A 22,145-nucleotide genomic window follows, 5' to 3' on the forward strand; every position below is an offset into this window, starting at 1 on the left:
GAAAAAGCAGGTAATTATTTTAGCACATAAGCTTTTCATTATCCTAAAGTTTATCTCAGTATATTAACAGCATCTACTGCATCTTCCTACAAACCTGGCTTCCCATATAAGCTTAGTCCTATCAGACTTTCTACCCACACAGGTTTTTATGGAATACCTTTGTAGAGGAAATATGTGGATGTTTTAACAAATGTAGTGTCTTATCATGATCTGAAAATTATTAAACAAATCAGAAGAATATCAATGTTTATTAGTGCAAGTTTAGGATGCATTCTTTTATTAAAAACATGAATCTACTGGCTAACATAAAGTGTGTGTTCCTTGTCATAGGGAATATTTTGTGTAATTGAAAAGAGGCTAAGATTACCAACATATGTGCTCAAAACACACAATTAAAAATGATCTGGTGTAACAAATCTGTGAAGTAGTGGCTGAATTATTAATAATAAAATTATTTGCTTTATGTAGTTCAAAAATTAAAAAAATTCATCTGACAAGGTAACTTATTGTTATTCTGATACTTCATTATGCAGTAGGCAGTGGTGTTGGTTCCTGCTATGAGATGCAAATTCGGTTGACAGTGCTCCTGCTGTTTGGATAAAGGTTAAAAATACACATATAATATTGTTTCTGGCACTTTTAAAAAGGTCTTTGAGTGATGATTTCAGTAATATACAAATTTTAGTAATTCTGCATAGAACTGCATCATTTTACAAATTCACACTGACCTACATTTTTTGAAGTTTATCAAACTATTGCATTCTGCTCACATTTTCACTGAGAGTCTGTGGTCCTTTGGCCAAACAATATTTTAAAAATGATAGTACTAACTAAAGGGCATTTGATAAAAATCAATAATTAGTATAGTTGCCTAGAGTACCCAGAAAAAGTATTAAGTTATTGTGATTTTAAACAGTTCAGACCACAAATCATAAAATGCCAGCAACTGAGGCAGTAGACAACCTTAGCCTAAGAGGAGATAATCTAAATTGATTTTATCTTCCTGACTATATATCATTCTCCCTGCTCAAATACAGAATATGGAAGTCAAAATAAAATTAGTGAGACAATAATTTTGGTACATCACTGCATGCCACTTGATTTCACATCATATTGGTGTGGGTGAGGATAGCATATGACCTGCCATGATAACATCATTTGACTCAATCTATTAAATTTGGGGAAAAAATGAAATATATGTATAGACTAGCGTAGGATGTAAAAATAGTTTAGAGATCTCTGTACTTTAAAGGCAAAGTTTTAACAGAACACACATACTATATACTTATGTTAGCTATGCACCATAGCTATGCATAACAGCTTGATTATCCTTAAACTTTTTCTGATTTTTTAATGAACCTGTTCAGATTTGTTAAGCAAAATAGGTCAGCTCTCTACCATGACGTATAGTCCTGTGTGTATCCTGACAGAATTCCTTGACCAAAATATTTGATCTCAAGTTGCAGTGAAACAGATGCTCAAAGAGGCAGTCATTATTAGTGGTACAAGGTATCCTAACTGCCTAGGAGACCTACCACAATTAGATGCCCAAAATTCTCACTAATTTTAAATGTGAATGTTTACATCAATCCATTTGACAAATTAATCATGACAATCTCTTCGAAATCTGGAGGAATGTTATTGCTCTGTGATTGCAGTGCAGTGAACAGGAAATACGACTCCTTAGGATGAAAAAAAATAAATAAAGCCAATGTGTAGGCAAGCAAAAGCACCCTGTATCTTCTACTGTCCTTAATTTTATAGAAAGAAATTCATACCACATTAGAATCCCATTACAATTTGTGCATAGTAGAACATACTCTGTCCATCTTTCCTTAATCACACAGTGCACCCTGCCAATGGAATTAAGTGACATACCAGTTCAATTGTCAAGGTCCACAATGTGATCAATATACTACGTAGGAAATGTGATGAACATAGTGGTGAAGGGCACACAGTGAATAAATACCTTGTGCAGATCAGGAGATCAGGAACACAGCATGTACCAGATGATAGGGAAGAACAGACTGATGTATCCTTCTTATCCTTCCAATTTCCACTGCTGCACAGTTACTCAAGAGAGTGCAACAGCTTTCAAACTACTGATTGCAGAGGCAGCTTACAACTAAAACCAGAGTATTTTCCTAATCCATTATACAGAATCTTCTAATTAAGCCTTCAAGAAAAACTCATACAGATTTTTTTTACAAACATCTATTAAAAACCTAATTTTTGTCATATATATTTTTTTAGAATTATTCAATTTTCTTGAAATGTGCAAATTTATTGGTCCAAATGTTTTTCTCTTGTTTGCATATATCCTTAAGGTGAATTTAAATTCATCCTCATTGGCAGCAAAAAATACTGTGAAGTTAAAAATAATTTTTGTAAATGTCAAATCTAAACAATGATTTTTAGCTTAATTATTTTGTTTTAATTAACCTGTAAAACCCATCCATCATGGATGTGGCATAAGAATAACTGCAACACCAAAGCCTCTGTTGGCAGAGGAACCAAATCCAAGTATGGTTCAACTTTATTTATACTCTGGTCTATACTAAAAAAGCTAACCACAACAGGAAAAATGTTTTCACTCTATGTCTGTTTACTATTGACCCCTTCACGAAAAAATCAGCCTGATTGATTAGCTTAAACAGTGAAATTAGTATTTGGGGGTAACAAAGCTGACCTGGCCCAGAACAGATAACAAAGTCCCAACACAATTTATTCTGACAGCAGTTTAGCAGCAGTGGTCCTTTTTAGCACAGTGTCAGAGCTAAGCTGTGAAGAGACCAGTCACGTTCTTAATTTTTCCTGCAACATATGAAAGAGGATGTCTAACCACAGCCAAATACCACTGAAAGTTTTCTAGTGAATGTCATGTGAAAGTATCTGTTATCTTCTGGCACCACAATTCCCAGAAGACTGTGTATGCTACCATCTGCACAGTAATAACTAGAGGAAAGCACACTGCTATGTTTTGCTACAGTTAAGCTGTTCCCAGTACTAGAATGAACTCATTTAAGCTGTTATCTCTCTGCTGCAGTGCACTACAATGTAGACATATCTGTATTTCTTTTACTTTAATATATGGTACTTGGCAACATTTACAATATTCAACATTATGTGACTTAGAAAGGAAACATGACGTTATAGCTTCTAAAGGTCATCAGCTAAGTTGATTTTCCTTCTCAGGGTATTATGAAACAATTCAGCTGAGGTCTACTCCCTAACTCACATCTTTCACTTACTTTGTCATAAAATTCTGCATATGATTGAAAGTAAAATGGTACACTTTGTCCACTTTAAACAGGTTTTACAACAGCAAGGCAGTGAGAGCTTTTATGTAATGACCCATTTTGTATAGCAGAGCAGCAATGGCAAATATCACAACTTTATATTGATTTTCACGGTACCTGGTGGTTTTCTCAAATTTCATATTCATGGAACGGTGTTACCACTTGAGCATCTATGATGTCATTTTTAATGAAACATAAAATACTATGAGAGATATTGCAAATGAATAATTTTTTTATTATATAAAGCAAATGCAATTATTTTGGGAGAGATCTGACACTTTTTTAATACTGCAGTGCTACTTGTAAGTATGTGATTTCACAGCAGTGGCTCATTGCCAAACTAAAAGTATCAACTAGATCCCACTTTTCAAAAGTGCTAGGAAATCTTCTGTCTTACTGTCTTGAAAACTTTGGAGTAATCAACACCAAAAAAAGTCAAGCATTTTTATTATGCCATGCAAGAAATAACATTCAGAATTATAGTTTCTTCTCCAAAATTTTGGTTCTACAATATAAAACAGACTACATTTAATTATAGATTTAGACATCCAATTATTCATGCCTAAAGAGTTCATCCAACAAATATATTCTATTGTCTGCACCTAAGCACATAATCTTCTGGTCAGAGTACTAGGTTCTTTCTTGAGTAGCCAAGTAGCCAAGTACAATGGCAGATGGTGATGAGGCCTCTCACTGCCAAGTACAAGTAGGCAAATGAGTGCTGCATCATTTTGGGTGACATGCAAGCTGAAAGATCAAATTTATTTTTTTTTTTAGATGAGGCTGTAAACATTTAGCAATCACGTGGGTAACTGGACAAGAAAAGAATAACCTTCTTGGTGAAAAGAGGTGAAAAATGTTGTTTTCTTGAAATACTATGTCGTGTTGATTTGGTTTGAAGGTAGCAGAAACTGTGAAGTTCAAGGTAAAACACTAGGATTTAGTTTCACTGTCAAGGATAAACCATTTAATGGATTCCTGTAATTATCCTTATAAAGTGAAGAGTCTGAAGAATTTGAGAGGAGTATAATAATGAGTAAAAGTTTCTCACAGCTTAAAAAAAGTCGTGGTCACAGTATGAAGAACTATGGCTTTTAAAGGTGGTATTACAAGTAGGATTCACAGATGGAGAATGTGAATTTATGATACTGTGATTAAGAGGTATACAAATGAATGCATAAGCTGACAATACAACAGAAGGAATTTTTTTTTTTAATTTCCTAGGCATAATGTGTTGAGTTCTAATGTTGATAGTATTTTAAAGGATGTTTGATGGTCACAAAACTTATTTTAATCGGAGATAACATCTTTCAATGATCTACATTGTTTATGTTTAGCACAGAGTTTTCAGTCTAGTAGAACAGATTATAACAAGAAGCAATGGTTCAAAGATAAAATGAAACTATTTCAGTCGGGAAATATGGGACATACTTTGAACATCAAAGCTAATTTACTCCTGGAATAGAATAAAAAGGGTATTTTCTATCTTTTGATGTTATTAAATCAAGATTAGATTGTTCAGTCAAAGCTTAATGACCTTTTAATAGATATTATTATAAATTTGTTATTGATAGACATCACATTGGTGATAGATCTGAAGTCAGACTAGACCATCTGATTCCGAATAACATTATTTTATAGTATTACTAGAACAATAAAAACCCCCACACTTTTTTTGTTATTTCTCATTACTGTTCTAGACCGTAAAAACAGAATACAATTAAGTTTTTCTGTTTTCTTCTCTGAGTGAGCACTATAGAGGCTTAACTCACCTTAGATAACTGAAGGGTGTATTTATAATGATCTAGAAAATCAAAAACCAATTACCAAGACAATTAATTCTTTTTTTTTTAATTTTTTTAATTTTTTTTTCATTTTGGACATTTTTATGTTAAAACAACAACAACAAAAAATTGCTCATGAGACACTGTATACTGTTTTGCATGTCATGCAATTCTATGATATAACAGGATATACCAGGTATAAAGCAAATGACCATTAAGCCTTCACAAAAATCAAATCACAAACTTGCAAAAATGCAATCTGTAGACACCACATTTCTAAGAACAGAAACGACTATGATGTGGCTCATTTTAAAGGTCTTCACCACTGTAGTCTCTATTTCTCTGACATACATGGGAAATGATAAAGGGAGTCTAGTGTCAAAAACCTTTCACTGGGTAAGGGAATGCCAAAGAACATCTTATTTAGTTTGGTCTTCCTTCATCTACTAGCTCTGTGCATTTTGCTAAATTGTGAGGAATGCTACTTATTTAATAAGGAGTTAGGAAGTATGGGAGTAGTTAATGGCAACCTTTTTGCTGCACTCTCACATAGTATCCTACATTATGAAAAGAAACTTGTGGTGTTAGACTATTGTATGCCAATTAAAAAATAACATTTATGTCTTTTGATTTTCTTTTGTTTCGTTGGAGTTCTCAAAAATTAGCTACGTTAGCACATTCTGGAACAGACGTATGTGCAAATTAAGTACCCACTGATTTATCTGCAGATACACTCACATATAAGCTGGAATACTTCTATAGCATGGAGGAAACTTAGTTACATAATTGTATACAAAGTGCTCCTACAAATAAAAGAAATATCTAATTTTCTAATGTAACATATAAATGAATGCATCTGAATTTTATGCTATGTTATTAAGCTGAAAGTTGCACAACAAAAAGAACCATCACCTTGTTTTAAAGACAAAAGAACTGCTTTAAGTGAGCTCAGTAAATGGCACATAAAATTTGCCATACTTCTAATGACTTAAACAGCTGAAATGACTATGGCACATGAAAAATATTTATACACTTTTTCACGAGTCTGTAGTCTTCAAGCAGTAGAGCCCTTCCTGATAACCTAGTTCAGCCTGTATATGGATGGCCTGTCATGTCTCTACAATTAGATAAACCAGAACTGCTATAATGTAATCAGTTACAACCTGAAAATTATATTTTGAAAATCAAGTTTATTAATATGTAATCTTTAGGTAATCATATTTATCCTCCTAATTTACACAATATTTATGATACTCTACGTGTCCTTGAAATAGGGAACAGGGACACTACACTATGAAAAAGTGGTCTAGCTGCTGGAGTTCATAAATTTTGTTCAGCTTTGGATGAGTTCAAAGAATTGCCATGTAAGAAAAGCCTTACAGAGGGAATTTATCTGATTATGGCAGTAATAATTACCCAGCTGTTTATTGCAGATAGAGAAATAATTCATGTAGGCAATAGGCCGTGGTGGCAATGACACTCCGCATTTAGTAAATATGCAAACTGTTCACTTCTAATTAACCAAGCTAGAGGATGCCCTTATTAAATGTATAAACTAAAAGTGCCTTCCTGACAAGTGATGAATTGTTACATAGCACAAACTCTTGCCACAGAATTACTGGAGTGAACTTGGGGCTTAACTTCATTAAGAGATCTTGTGGGATAGTTAAATGAGGATGGACAGCATAACAAGACCTACCTGACAGTCAATGATATGTTAGAGCTTAATGAAACTGTACCTCTTCCCCTTTTCCACTTATTTTACAGTGAAGATCCTACTTCAGACAAAATAGAAGACTGTGAAGTCTGCCTATATAAGACAGTTTAAAATGCTAAGATTAATCAATCTTTGTCCACAGAAAATGTTTTATGGGCTGTCAGTAATTCTAACAGACCTACAGACCTATTACAAAATAAAAATTCCATCCAGACACTACAGCGCCTTCAAAGCTCACAGGTATAGAACTATTGTTATTCTACAACAGCATATTGTCACACGTGTTTTATGTTACCTTCATCAAAACTAATAATCTACACCCCAGACTATTTGATCCAATGAGAGTATACAAGGATCTCAAATCTTTTCTACACATTCAGATAAAAAATTTTCCTTTGGATACAACGTTTAATTTGTTACTCCTAAATACAGGAGAAAATATTGTCTTCAAGTTTTTAAAGACTACAGTCTAACCAGTGACTTATGTTACTCGTGTTATTCACGTTTATGTGCAAAACTTGAACTATTTACACAGAACTAGCTAAAAACATGGTAAGACTGCTTTCACCACTTGCTCAAGAGAGACATGAACAGAATAAGGCTCACGAGGGGTGTGTAGCTCAATCTGCATTGGAAATTCAGCTTACTGTGTAAACATAATGGTTCCTACCTTAATCTCACTGTATTCAGAAAGTGTTTTCCTATGGAGTTAAAACAGGCATTACATTGCCTGCTCTGTAGTTTTAGACAGCTCATTTCAATTTCATGATCAACCTAAAAAGCTCATTTTTTTATATCTTACCTATCCTAACAGCATCAGGTTTGTAGCTATGGAAGTACTGTGAGATCCTCAGTATATTACAGTTCTAAGATTCCTACAGGACTTAGCAGTTATGCTAAAATCCTCTGGAAAAGGCATAGATCTCTCAAATTACATGCCCTACCACTCAAAATTAATATTTAAATAAAAGAAAGCATACTTGGCACTTGTCTCTATTTCTATGGCTCTCAAAGAAAGTTGACAGGATAAGTTTACAACCAGAAAATTCAAATTACAGGTAAGTAAGTTAAAAAGCATAATGTATTTCCTCTACATACCCTTGAAGACAAGTAAAAAAAGATGGGTTGATGATAAAGTAGTTAATTAAACATCAAGTGAAAGATAAAATTACAAAAATGAGGTTTTTATTGTTGCAAGAATTCCAAGGAGCTGCCTGAAAGGCTCTGGCACTAATTGAAAATAGACTACAGAATCAATTGCTTCTGCAGTCAATGATGAGGAACATTTTAATTGAATTATAAGACAATATATACATTCTTCAAAACACTTTGACACTTGAGACACTGGACTTATCTTTATCAGAAAGGAACAGACAGGTGGAGGCTGAGTAAGTTCTCCTCATATTACTATGACAACAGATGATTTTTTTCAAGCCTGCTTCATGGAAAATAGTGATACCTCAGAAGTTTTAAGAAGGAAAGTACTTACCATGTTAAAAGTAAATAGACTTCAGTAATCAAGCCCAAGTAATCAAGAGTAAGATAGATATCCTTATGTTTTTTGGTCCTGCATGCTCAGGTATATTTACGGAATAGATAAACATTGGATTAGATCGCCAACAACATGTAACAGTAATTTATTTCACTTTTCACTAATACTATAAAAAATCAAACTGCACAAAGGATTTGTGAATATACATATTGCCCAAGGAAGTGATTTTTATCACTTTGTATTATCTATTTCCCTGACACTTCTTGAAGACCTAGAAGTTTTAATGATGACTGTGAAACCAAATCTGCTGATAAAACAGCTAGTCAAACTTGGATGAAAGTCACATTCTCGAGGGCCACTCAACACTTCATCACTACTAAAGCCACCAACAGAAAGAATTTTGTGTTGATCCTCTAAGTGTGTGAAATTCACAGTTTATGACCTTAACTGTGCTTACTTACACTATGATGCTTACCGAAGCTAAACTCATGTCTTAGTTTTCTACATTTAGGTCAGTGTTTATTTAGCAGCAAGAAAGCTAAACTACCTGCCTTGATTACACAAGACCTCCAATGCCAGTACTTGGCCACTGCTTTGGTAGTTTTCTGATACTGCTATCTTTACTGAGTTCTGTGCCTAGGGAAAAATTTAAATGGTGCCATTCATCAGTAAATGTAGCACTACATCCCAAAATCTTATCTCTACTTGCACACCTGACATGTAGCAAAGTTGCTTTACTGTAGTTTAAAGGCCAGTGTGTAGATAACCTTAGGCAAAGAACTGCAAGTTAATCACACAGTTGGACAACTGACATCATCCATAAATTGTTCTGATATAATGGCACCAGCATGCTAATTTATGTGAAGTGATGTCCGTTTGCTTATCATGGATTGGAAACTGTTTCACATAAAACAAAATTCTAATGCATCATATGGAGTTATAGCCTATGCTAATTGCTTTTGGCATATTTCCCCTTGTAACCATTTACCCAGCTCTTGGAGATGGTAAATGTCTCTTTAGGAATGTTTCAAAACAAGGTATTTTCCTTAAAATTAAATACACTAGCTGCACTGAGAAGTAATGAAATTTATTTTAATGTAACCACACAACTAATCCATATTCAGATAGAATAAAGTATGTGTTGGTGCTTATTTAAATACAAATGGATGCTATCAATGAAGACTTATTACTAAAATCTAAATAATAAAATTTAGTAAAATAAATATTTAAGAACAAGTTTCCTACTACATTGATTAAGAACTTCCTAAATCTTGTATGAAAAAGAGAATTCAGGACTAATTAACTGATTAACTAATTAACCCATTTCATCACTATACTGAGGCTGTACAAATGTTAAGAAAAATCTGAGTATGTCCTTATGTAGACTGAGTTTAGGTTCAAGTTTGTTCTTTTTGCATCTGTCAGGGGATTCTTTGAATCACTTCTCAACCTAACTACCAGGGACTCTGCTGGGGACACCAGGAGCCATCAGACCTATTGGTTCTATAGCAGTGGGAAGTAATAGGAATGCTGGAGGAAAACGTGAGCACTCTTCAGCCAGTGAGGGAGCTGAAGCCAACAGTTACCTTCAGTTTGTACAGAAACAGTGCCCTAAGTCTGTTAAGTCCAACAGTGCCATAAGCAGTCTGTTAAGTGAGTGGAAACTCACACATAATATGACTATTATTATTTAATTGTATTTTAGGTCAATTTCTGTTAAATCAATTTCTGTTAAACTTAATTATATCCCTCTATGGCTTTAAACTGGGGCAGCTTCTATTAAGTTTACTTTCTCCTGGGATTTTCACAGTAAAGACAAATGATAAAGGTCTGGCTACTAAATGAGGGCAGCTATTAAATAAGGACGGCTTGTATTAAAGCTGGATGGTAAAGATGTGGCCACAGGTTGAGAAAACCCCTTAGTAAGGCAAGCATCTTGTATTTAACGAAAAACAAAACAGGGTGGAGGACAGAGAAGGAAACAAACTTTGGTCAATAACTCTTGTAAGATACTCTTTAAGAAACTTAACAGAATGTCCAAAGTTTCATGGCAACTTCCTCGGGAGCTTCTCTTAGAAACGAGTGAGTGGTAATTTGATATAGGTTCCTCCTTAGTGAAAGAGGAGAAAATTAGGCACAAACCCTGGTTCTGGAGTCCAAGAGATATAAGGACTTGTAATATGATTTTAGAAAGTTGTTGACTACTAAAAATTCTGTCAGCATTATTCTAGAAGAGATAAGATAGAGAACCCTACAATGTAGTTCAGTTTAGAATTACATCATAATTCTAGAAAGAATACAGTTTAAACAAGTTTTTAAAATTATAAATATCTTTTGCTTTTTTTTTGGAGGGGAGAAGTTTTTACCACTCCAGAGTTCTTAAAATCAGTTTATGTTTTACTTTTCCTCTACTATTATTTATGAAAAAACTTGTTTCTTTACTAGCACTGACACTGCACATATGCATATATTCTGATGAATATATCTATAAGACAAAAGAAAAGGTGCATTATTTCATGTATACCATGTTGTGTTGTTTTATAGTGCTGTAGATAAGTGAAACACTCAAAGGCAGTCTAATCTGAGTGCACAGGTATATCAGTGGCTCTGAAAATTTCCACTATGCTGATGGTGAAATAATACCCAGCCAATTCATAAACTCACCTTCCTAAACTCACATTTCATAAACTCAATTTCTGATAATTACTTGTGTTTTTTGCAATGCACGGTTGCAACAATTTTTCTATGCAAAAATGTTTACAAACAACAAGGTTATACCTGTCCACAGCTGATGTGATGGCTGATGAAAATATGCAGAGAATCTCTCTTCCACCTGGTGCAATATTTCACATAAGAAACACAGTGGACCACCTTGGGGCCAAAGTAGTTGGCAGCAACTTAGCCCAATGACAGGAAAAATCTGCTTGGCTGAGGGCCTACACCTAATCTTCACTAAACATCTGTTAGATATCATAAGAAGAATGTTGAAGATAATATACATATTAGTTTTCAAACGTACCCCAGTAAAGGGATTACTGCAGCGATTCTTGATTGCACTTGGGAACTGATGCATTTTTAAAACTGAAACAGTAAGATCCATTTGATCAAATTTGCTCAAAATTTATTTTTAAACTTTTTTTTTTTTCGGGTGAAAAAAATGCTACTTCTGTGAACTCTGGAAGACAGAACTCAAATTAGCAAAATACCAATACATCAGTTGCCAGGTAAGAGCTCACACAGAGCAACTTCAACACATTTTTATATACCTGAAGTCATACTGTTCATCTTACCTGTTAAAGAAAAAGAGCACAGAAATATTTCTTGGTTAAAATACCTTTATGGATTGCTTACCTTTATGGATTTTAATGACCTGAAATAAACATTAGGGAATTGGATCAATATGTCAAAATACTGAAAGACAAATATATTTGTAGTCCTCAAAAGTTAGGTGTACTCAGCAGAGATCTATTGTGGGTGTGGGGAAATAAAATACAAAGCTCCAATCATTCCATGTTCATAGTAGAGCAGGAACTTGCTATCTTGCTTTGTTCACACTCACCAAAGGTCAATCTAACTAACAAGTTATAAGCCCTGTTCCAGGCTTAGGCAGGGAATGGAGAAGAGTGATAGAATGATTATGAACAGAGAAGCAGGTTATGTCTCTGAAGTTCATGCAGTTATATTGATTTTAAACCAGAGAAGTTACGGCTTCATCTACTTTCCAGGATTTGGTCTAGTCATAGGACTCTAACTTTTCAAGGAAAGAACATATTTTTTCAAGGATTTTAGATCAAGAACGTACAGTTGAAGAAATAACAGCATTTTTAAGTTTGTTTTTGCTGAATTGTGATCTAACTTTATGCATAAAATACATTTAAATGAATAATAATAAGAGATCAGAGATCAGAGATAGGTGGTTATCAATATGCTTCACTAAAGGTAACATTGTAATGCACAAATAATAATGTTATGACAAAGAGGACGTAGTATCAGCTATATTGTGGAAAAATAAGATAAATTAATAAGCAGCATCCAAAGAAGTTGGATAATTTTCTTTTTTTCATATCTAACTTGCATACGCTGTTTTATATAAGTCGTTGCCATGTGATTTAGACAAGATTTCCAGAAATACTTGTTTACTAGACTCCCTTATATTTCAGAAAGAAAAGATTTATCTCACATGTTCTGAGCAGCAAACACTGGATAGATTTTGTCCAACAGCTCTCATTTACAACGAGAAAGTAATGATCATGGTCACCCAGTATTTTGTCTGTTTGCTTCCACTGTCATATGGAGTAATGGTCATGTAACAGTACATCAAATGCACTACAGGGAAATAAGCACCTCTATTTTAGAGAGGTTTCAACTTAAGTACAGGGAAAAACAATGGGTGGATAGGAGAAATAGAGTAAGAACATATTGCAACCACAGTTCTAGCCAGAAATCTAACGATTGGCGACTGGTTCTATTCTGCAACTATGAAAAGAATCTGTTTTGCTATATAAACACCAGCATCTTCCACGACTAACATTCATAGTATGGCTCATACATATAACTTAAATACAAATCTGCACTTGCATTCACTGTCAATAAGCAATATTCAAAACAAATTATAAAAAGAAATTTTTGTTTAGCTTGTGTATAGTGGGGAAAAAATAATCTAGTTCAACAAACCATATGTAGGGCATAATAATCTATGAGCTCTGAGCATAGGTGAAGAGCCAAATTCATTTGGTACTAAAATGGTACTAACCCAGAGTGCATCTAATTAATTCAAAGAAATTATTCTAAATTCATAACAGTGAAAATGAGAACAGAATGTGGTGCAACATGAATAGGCATAGGATAAAGAGAATGATGACTGATAGATATATATATTTGATAATGGAGGTGAACCTACACTCAAAGAAATAGTTTAATTAGTGCCATAAACGTTTTACAAATAAAAGAAGAGGAAATGAATGCTTTACCACATGGAGCTTTTGTTTTTACCTGACAAATGCGTTATTCACAGAAACAGCTTGTAAGTATTTCTTCAGGGCATAATAATTATGGATGTATTTCCGAACGTAATAGCCTCGCCACCTTTTCTGGATCTAGAGGAAATAAATATTTGCTTAGTATATTTCAAATCAAAAGTTTGTATGCATATCAAGTATCTGTAGTTTATCCCAAATAATATGGTTTCCTTAAAAGTGTTATGAAGTAGAAGCACCAATAAGTTTCAATGAAGAAAATTAGGGTAGGATGTAACATATTGTAGTTTAATGGCAATACAAATTTACTATTATATGCAAACATTAAAAAATAGTATCAAATTTTAAACCACTGTTTATATTGGGACGTGACAATGAAAAAAAGTGCCTGCTACTACCAGTGGCATTGCTCTGTCAGAACAGTAAAAAAGCAGACAACAGAAGTGTTGTCTTTTCCCAGGTACAACAAGCATTCCCTACCAGTCACCACCTCACCAACATCTTACACTACACTTTCACCTTTGTGCTCTAGTTAAATTGTAGACTGAATAAAAGCCTTCCCAGTGATTCAGTGAATCAAGCTTTCTGCAAATTTAATTTACAAACCGCAGTTCTTTCATCTCCAGAGAAAAATGATTCATGTCTATTTGTTGCACATAAATTATAATCTTCTCACGAAATACCATTCTCCTGCAAAGCAGAGAAAGCCTAACCTGGAAAAGGAAACCTCTTTCTCTGTAGCTAGTTGTAAAGCTGTATTACGAATAGAAATTAAGCAGCATCCTCCACCAGAAAGAATTTATTTTTTGGTGCATTTTGAAAAGCATCAATTGAAAAAAACGAGAAGGAGAAAAAAAATAAAAGGGGAGAGGGAAACTTAGTCTACCTGACTTTCCCCAATAATTGATTTTGACGAAAACATTTAAATCTTCTCTGATACTTAAAAATCCTAATCATGATGTTTCTGAAATTACTACCTGTTTACTGGCTATCTGTTTTGTGGGAAGGGAAAGTAAGCATTAAGGATGGACAATTAAGCATTGGGATGGACTGCCCAGTGAGGTGATAGAGTCACCATCCCTGAAGGTGTTCAAGAAATGACTGGACGTGGCACTTAGTGGTGATCGGACAAAGGTTGGACTCAATGATCTTAAAAGCCTTTTCCAATCTAAATGATTCTGTAATTCTGTGATTATGTAATTAGGTAAAAAGTTATCAGTACTTTCACGTTTATCCCTGTGACATGTACGGGAGGAAGACGTAACTATTCAGTCATGCTGAGGGTTGCTCTCGTTCCTCATTTTCTTTGCCATAAGAGGTCAGTGTATTCTAGATATACACATCTGAAGAATAGATTAATGATCTTTTAGATTAGTTTTATATTAGTCATAGATTAATGATGATAGATTAATGATCTTTTCCTTTGTTCCTTATGTCTAGTTCCTCTATCTTTACATTCTTCTGTCCTTGAACTTATTAATTTCCCTGAAAAATATTCTTTACTTCCTTTTTTGCAATTTGTCTCCTTTTTCCTCAATATTTTTCTAAACTAATCTCCAAATTTCTATTTTCTAGTCTGCAGTACCTTCATTACTACTCCAACATCCTTCTCTTTGACCTTTACAGCTCTGAAATCTTAAAAGACATAACAGCTGAAAGGAAGAATCTACATTTAAAAAGCAAGAAGTTTGAGGTTTTACTGTCCAGAAGCAAATCCAAGTGCGAAGTTACTCCCCTTCACTAAATGCATTGAAGAGAAGAATGTTCTAATTTTCTAAGAGCTATCCTACCCCTGTGGGCCTCTAGCTACTAGACTTTTTAAGAATTTAAACTCTTCAGTGCATCTACAGGGAACATTCTTCTTTTTTTTCCCTTTACATCAACCCTTCTCTTTCCAGAACCAAGGGATGACTTGGTAAGTGGAGTGAAATCCCTGTGTTTGTGGTATTGGGATTTTTTTCGTACCCTTTATCATTCTAAATACTCATGTAAAAAAAAAGGAGGGAAAGAGTGTCATGGGTTTTGTGTTTGATTCAGCAAGAAGGCAAGATTAAAAAAAAACTTGCCTATTGCCCCTCGTATTAATAACCTTCAAAAGGTTATTCAAAGTCGAAAGACTTCAGAGTCTGCATCATCAAGTCGTGGAACTGCTCTACAGTAACAGGCAACTTCTCTCAACTCCTTCAAGTTCCATTGCAGTCCAGTTCTGTACCACTGTGATATCTGACACAAGTTACTGACTGCAATTTCTCCATCTCCTAACTTTTCCTGAGCAGAAAACAGTAACACACTGGAGCTGTCTATAAGAAGAATAAGGCAGGGCTGAATATTTTCATACTTTGATACCATTTTTCTATCACAAACCCCAAAACACTACTATTCAAAGTAAAAACTAGCATTTTGCCTCAATCAATGACACTTTCTGGTACAGTTATGATTATTTTCTCATATGGGATTTAAAAGAGAAAAAGTATCACAGAAAAGGTTTCCCTAAATCTTTGAGTCATGTGTCATGAAGAAAACTAAACTATGCGCTGGAGTTATTAGGAATAAGAAGATATCAACTTCCAGTGCTAATATTTTCTTCTATTTCCCCTTTGTGCATCAGCATGTATTTTCCTCTCTTCCCAAATAAGACCCAAAACTAATTTAAAAAGCTGATATTTTCTTTTACCTATGTGTTGTATAAACATTTTTTTTAATAATAAGGGTTTGGACCTGAAGATATCGTTATAATATTAATAAATAATCGTTATGGGAACAAGAAAAGTTAAGCACTAAACATGCTGCTTTGCACTAGGTGATAGTAAATTTCATACTCTGCAACTCCACTTTCTCATAGACAAGCTTATTGGGTTAAAAAGGAATGGAGAAAGAGCAAAGAATGAGTATGCCTTCAGAGATCTAGGATTAAGCAAAATCCTTTGCATGTGAATAAGGATCTTAGCTTTGTTTTGCTGTTTGGCTTAAAAATTTCTCAACAAGAGAAACTTGGCTGCCATATAGCCATGTGCTCATTAATGCAGGATTATGGTCCCTTTGAAACTCTTTCTGACAGTCTTCACCTCACAGTTATAAATGCGGAACTGGATATTTCTGGGTTAAAGGATCAAAACTCAAACTGAAAGACAAAGGGCTCAAATTGTATAAAGCTATAATTACCTCCAATGGGCTCAGTGTACCAATTAAATGCTGCATTCTATCTTTATTTACACCACTTTCTGTTCTGAGTGAACTCACTGATTTCAACTGAACGAAACACAAGAAAAACTGCAGTCTCAAATTATTTTATGCTAGATTTCTTTTTCCCTAGTACTGTATGTCAGAGATCTCAAAACTGAAGATTAGTCTTTTTAGAAAAGACCATTTTATGCACACCTTCTGATGATGCTCGTGTTTTCAATGTGAAAGTTTTAAATGTTTCCTTTTATAAGGAAGTATAATGTGATGCAACTGAATTTCTTTCTAATTCCAAGGTGAATGTTTAAAAAATTCTTGGAAAAAAAAGAGACAACTGTGTGTGCCCTTCAAAGTAATTAGCAAGTTTCAACAGTGATTGGTACAAAACAATTATTGTCATTGATCAGCACTGAACAGATAATTTTAAACAAAGTCATTGTGTGCTCAGCAGATTACAGCTTGTTAACGGGCAAGTTCTAAATGACCTCTTAAGCTAGTCAAATCAATGATGCATATTCCTCATTAAGTAACATCAAAATGTAAGTGGTCTTATAAATAATGTTTATTTTAAGCACTAAAACAAATGGCAAAACCTTGATATATCAAAAGCCATCTGCTCGTGGAAATTTTTTTTTTTTGCCACAGGATTACTTTTGTTGCTGAAAATTTATAGTAACCTTAAATCTTTTAAGAGAGAGAATCATAATTTGACCTAGTACTGAAACTGATTAACACAAGATCTCTGATTTAATTTTAGAAGGTAAAACTGATAGGTCTGGTTACAAAAGACAGAGATGTAGAATGACATACACAGTTATTGTTATATTTTTAGAACACTGAACTATATTAGTCATGAATCAAACTCCCAATGTACGAATATGAGGCACTGTTGGCTTAGGAAAAGTAAAGTCTGGGCATGCATCTACTGTGCAGAAGCTCAACAGGCCTGATTCTCGATTGTCCTGGACCTTGGTTAGTTCTTCAGAAAACTGATGACAGAAAAAAACCAAAACCATGCAGTGTTTCAGATTGGTAGCATTTTAAATCTGCTCTGCAGATATGGCTACACAAGATTATTTAGATAGAGGAGAAACCGATTCTGACATTTGCAACTAAATAAAGATCTGTTCTATTGTTTTCTACTGATTTAAATTTCTATTAAAGAAAAGGACATGACTGAAAAAATGGTACTTTGAAGATTTATATCACCTAATGATTCAACATTATATTTCCATTACAAATGAATGGGAACACATTCCATTTCTTTTAAAAATGAAAGACCAAATGCAAAACTCCATTTGACTAGAATACATAATTACCTCTGAAATTTAGTCTTCAAATGTCTTCTAAAAGTACACAGGCAACTTTTAAGAGCTGGCTTACATCTTATGTTTTCTCACTGATTTCAGCGGCAGCAGTAAATGGCATTTATCCACTGTGGAATACTTTTCAACTAGCTAACTAAGGAATAAACTAAAACAATAACAAGAAAGTACATTTGTGAGGAATTAGACCGCTGTTAAACACCTTCAGTTCTCTAACCTGCACCAAATGTAAGATTCAACTTTGTGCCTTTGAGAGAACCAGGACTAAGCAAAAAAGCTGATGGGAATGCAGCTCTTGACTCTGAGTTATTCTGGACCCAGAAAGGCCACAAAATTAAAATCCATTCTGAGAATCTTCCTACTTTACAGGAGTTTCCTTGGGTTAATCTTCATCCTCACTATATTCCTACATTTGGCAGAATTCAAAGGGTAAGATAGCTTGCCTAAAAAGATACAGGCCTCTCAAGTAAAACAGTTTTATATCACAAAATAAGTAAGTAAGATAAAAAGATTTCATCAAATTTATTATCTCATGTCCTTCCCATGTTTGTTTTACATATTTGTTTAGGTGCAGTTCCAAAGTTCAGTGAATAAAAATGCTAATTTCTAGTTAAGCATATTTTGCAATTTTCCCTGTAAAAAGCTTCATCAACTGTAGATTTACTAAAGTTCATGGACTGTTTATACTTTTCTTCATTTAGCAAAATTCACTCATAGTATCATCAATGAGATCAGTGCAGTCCCACCTCTGTGTTTAGGCAATGAAATTGTCCTGCGCTCTCTGAGTAACTCTTGAGATTCAATACATCAAACGTCATGTACCAACAAAAGAAAAAGCACAGCTACATCAGCAAATCAGCATAGAAGCCCTATAGTTTGTCAGAATTGTAAATATGTCTACATTTGTAAGAACATTGGCAAACAGAATGTTTGGGGGTTTTAGCAGTATCACATAAGGTAAGGTACAATGAACATTTAAATGGGGCAAGACACACGCAGGTGCCTTAAATTCAGCTACAGTTTTCAAATACAACCCAAACTACTGAGTGCAACTTTAATTTTTAACTATGTACTATTTCCCACTGTTGCCATCAGCATATCAATCAAGTGTATATTATTCTGGTTTGCTCATTTTATTAAAAGCAAATTCGGAGCACAATTGACTTTTCATTTGTTTAACAAGGGAAGAAATATTTACCCTGACAGCCATTTCATTGTAGAAATTCATCTTCATAATAAAATATGCTGTCTGTGAACCAAGGAAAAAAAAGATGGCATATATTTCAGTTACACAAAGACAGTCCTCCTATTTTTACATATAAAAGATAAGAATCTTTATACATAATACATAATAAGAGTTCTAGGCTTACAGAGAATAAAATCAAACTTTGTATTGAAGAGATAGGCTTCCTAATACATAATGCAGGCTTAACCAGAAAAATCTATGGTAGTCAAACTAGGAGCTAATGGAGATATATGATCATAAAATGCTCTCCGCTGAGTTTGATAATCAATGGTGCTCTACTGAGAGTAGAATAACAAAGCAGAAATATTCACAAGTGCTGGTGACACGTAGTATTGTATGATTTATTCACTGGGGTTCTTTTAGCCAAAACTCACAGAAACATAAAAGGAATTCATATTTCGAGACGTCTGGTTTAATGAAAAATTCAAAGAAATGCTGTCTTCAGTCGAAATCGTTCAAGGATACGGATGCAGTGATGGAGCAAAATTGTGCCTTCCAACCATCTGTACTAAATGTTATGTACTTAGCTGCCTCCCGAGTAATCGTTGGGAATTTTGTTTCATTTAATATTCATTTTAACATCATAAAATCATAAATACAATGATACCATGTTACAGTGAATCCCCTGATATAGAAAACATTTCCTGAAGTCCTGGTTTCCTTCCAATAAAGTAGAATTCCTCTCAGAGTGAACGAATCCCCTATTATACTAAGCAATCACTTGGCAGCATAGGTTATTTTAATGGATACATCACTTTAAACTAAGCTTTCACATCTGTTCCGCCCTCTAATTACAAATGCAAAATGAACATAATTCACAATTGTATCATAAAAAGTAAAATATAAGTACTTTGAATGCAAGAGTATGTCCTTTATTTAGCACAACATGCAGCTTTTATGTGTTTCTCATGTTTTAGACACAAATCAAAGGCAAAAGTGCTTTCCCCTGATATAGTGATTTTCTCCCCCATGGCAAACAGGAATTCACTATAAAAGGGTTTCACTGTAATTAGTGTTATTTGAATTGCCTAGTCTGATCCAAAGCAAATTGTCTGTGGAGAGCAGCAGGACTGGATTATTTATCAACAGTCTGGGCAATTAAGAAACAGTTGGCTGCAATATGTTATTTACAAATGAACACAATGATGCTACTTCATTTTAAATTCTCTTTCTTCATTACATTAAGCAAGGCATAATTCCTGCAGTTTAATTAAGGTGGATTTTAAATGCTCACTTTAATATCATACCAATCTACTAATAATGGAAACAGTGCAAAAAAATATTTCTTATGTGAAAGAAAATTGCAGGGTTGTTCAATTTCAAAAAAGTTTCACGTGTATGTGTAGATGTATACATACACATACGTATATATATATACACATATATATATTTGAGGGAAAATCTGCCCCAAAGGTACAAATTAGAATAAACAGTGGACTGTCTCTCTCCCTTCACCTCCATAAATGTTTACTGAGTGATACCAAGAGTAGCTAATAATGGAATGAAATAATGTCTTCCAGATTTAAGTATATTCCTAAACTGTTCGATTAAATTGATAAAATTTTGTTTTGCAGCTCATCTTTTCTTTCTTTGCAAGGGAACGTAAGAGTTGCCGCACCACCAAATAGATAAAGTACATTTTAATGGAAGTTCCTAAGCTTAAAAATGTTTATCAGATTTCTGTCCATCGATTATTAAACTAAATCTTACATCTTTTTGTTTATTATTCTCAGAGTTGAAGGCTGTGAGCACTTAGGTCTGAATGCAGCCCATTTCACTGAAGAACCTAAATCGGAGACCTAACATCATTAATGCTCTTGATATCATCAACACTCAAAGACAGAGGGACCACTGTCTCTGAGTTTGGCAAAGTATTGAAGAACTTTGTCTACTATTTACAGAGACAGTCAGTGGCAACTAGGGTCCTAATTTGCACACCTCACTAAGGTGTGAAAACCCAGGCCTTTACCACCACTTAAGATGGTCACTCACAATAAAAAGGAAGTTACACATTTCTGCTTTTACTCAACCATTGCTCTAAATCACAAGTCATCCAAATGCAGAATTGCTCACACAACTGTCTTACAATCTTATTCTTTCACCAAAAGCTGAAGGCTGTGTCACCATCTAGGTTCTTTTGCAAATAGATTTGCCCTCTGTTTTCTAATCCTGATCAGAAAGTTTTGCCATTACAAGTGATGGAAAATGTGTTCATCCCTATTCACAAAAGAACAGTCATAATGTAATGCTTCAACCCAAGTCTGCACTTATGTGCTCTCCTACTAAACAAAAGATTCTTTAATGAACTGGGGCCTGCTTGTCCAGAAGATCCTTTCCTTATGCTTAAGCGGAATTACCTGCATTTCAGCCTGTGTCCAGTGGATTGCTTGTCATTCTTACATTGAGTGCCAATTTGAAGGTGATACTGCCAGGATAACTCTCTGGGGAAAATTATCTTGCCATCTCAACCACATGTACCAGCCCCATTTCTGAATCATGAAGTCTTTGTATCTCCCTGATGTTACAGGTCTTCCTACTTACTTCATGCACTTACTTCATGCGCCTTACTTCAAGCGCATGTTTCCAAAATATATTTGAAGCCTTTTGTTTATAAACTGTTGTACTATTTTCTCCTTTTGCATGTAAAAACATGTTTGGGGACCACCTACAAATGTGATCTGATTCTGACTGGTGTTTTCTGTTGCTTTAAACAGTTAATATGAAATGACAAATTCAAACGAGATCCAGAAATCTGATTGAGGTTAAGGCTGAGAGAAGGAAGAAACACATTGTCTAAATTGGCGTGTTCTTGTGATGGTTTGGGTGTTTTTGTAGAGCAAATAGGCATTTGACTAATTCCTGTTGGACTGGAATTATTTAAAACTGGTTGCTGAGTTGAAGCTAAACCATTTAGGGTGGTGTGGTGTCAAACTATATCACATAAAATATTCACTTTTCTCAACTGCATCTCCTTTCAAAGTAAGCTAAAAATACAGCCATCATGCATGCCAACTTCATATAACAATTAAATGTTACAATGCCCCTTCCTTAAACAAGTGCTTATTTGACTTTGAGAAATAGTATAATAAAGAAACAGTGACGTCCAGTTTGATTCATGTTCTGGTG

At 34.3% G+C, this 22,145-nt stretch overlaps 1 protein-coding gene across 2 annotated transcripts in view; it reads right to left on the reverse strand.

Moving 5' to 3' along the window:
• Positions 1–22,145, reverse strand: part of SPATA17 (spermatogenesis associated 17) — a 91,372-nt gene that overhangs the window by 57,294 nt on the left and 11,933 nt on the right. The window contains exons 4-5 of one of the 2 annotated variants that reach the window (XM_017812792.1): positions 18,972–19,022; positions 13,285–13,388 (exon numbers count right to left, since the gene is read on the reverse strand). In XM_017812792.1, the coding sequence (XP_017668281.1) occupies positions 13,285–13,388; positions 18,972–19,022 (155 nt within the window). The remainder of the gene's footprint in view (positions 1–13,284; positions 13,389–18,971; positions 19,023–22,145) is intronic. The other variant, XM_017812793.1, reaches the window with a different exon arrangement.

This window comes from Lepidothrix coronata, unplaced genomic scaffold (assembly GCF_001604755.1).
Source record: "Lepidothrix coronata isolate B3197 unplaced genomic scaffold, Lepidothrix_coronata-1.0 Scaffold38, whole genome shotgun sequence".
NCBI lineage: Eukaryota > Metazoa > Chordata > Aves > Passeriformes > Pipridae > Lepidothrix > Lepidothrix coronata.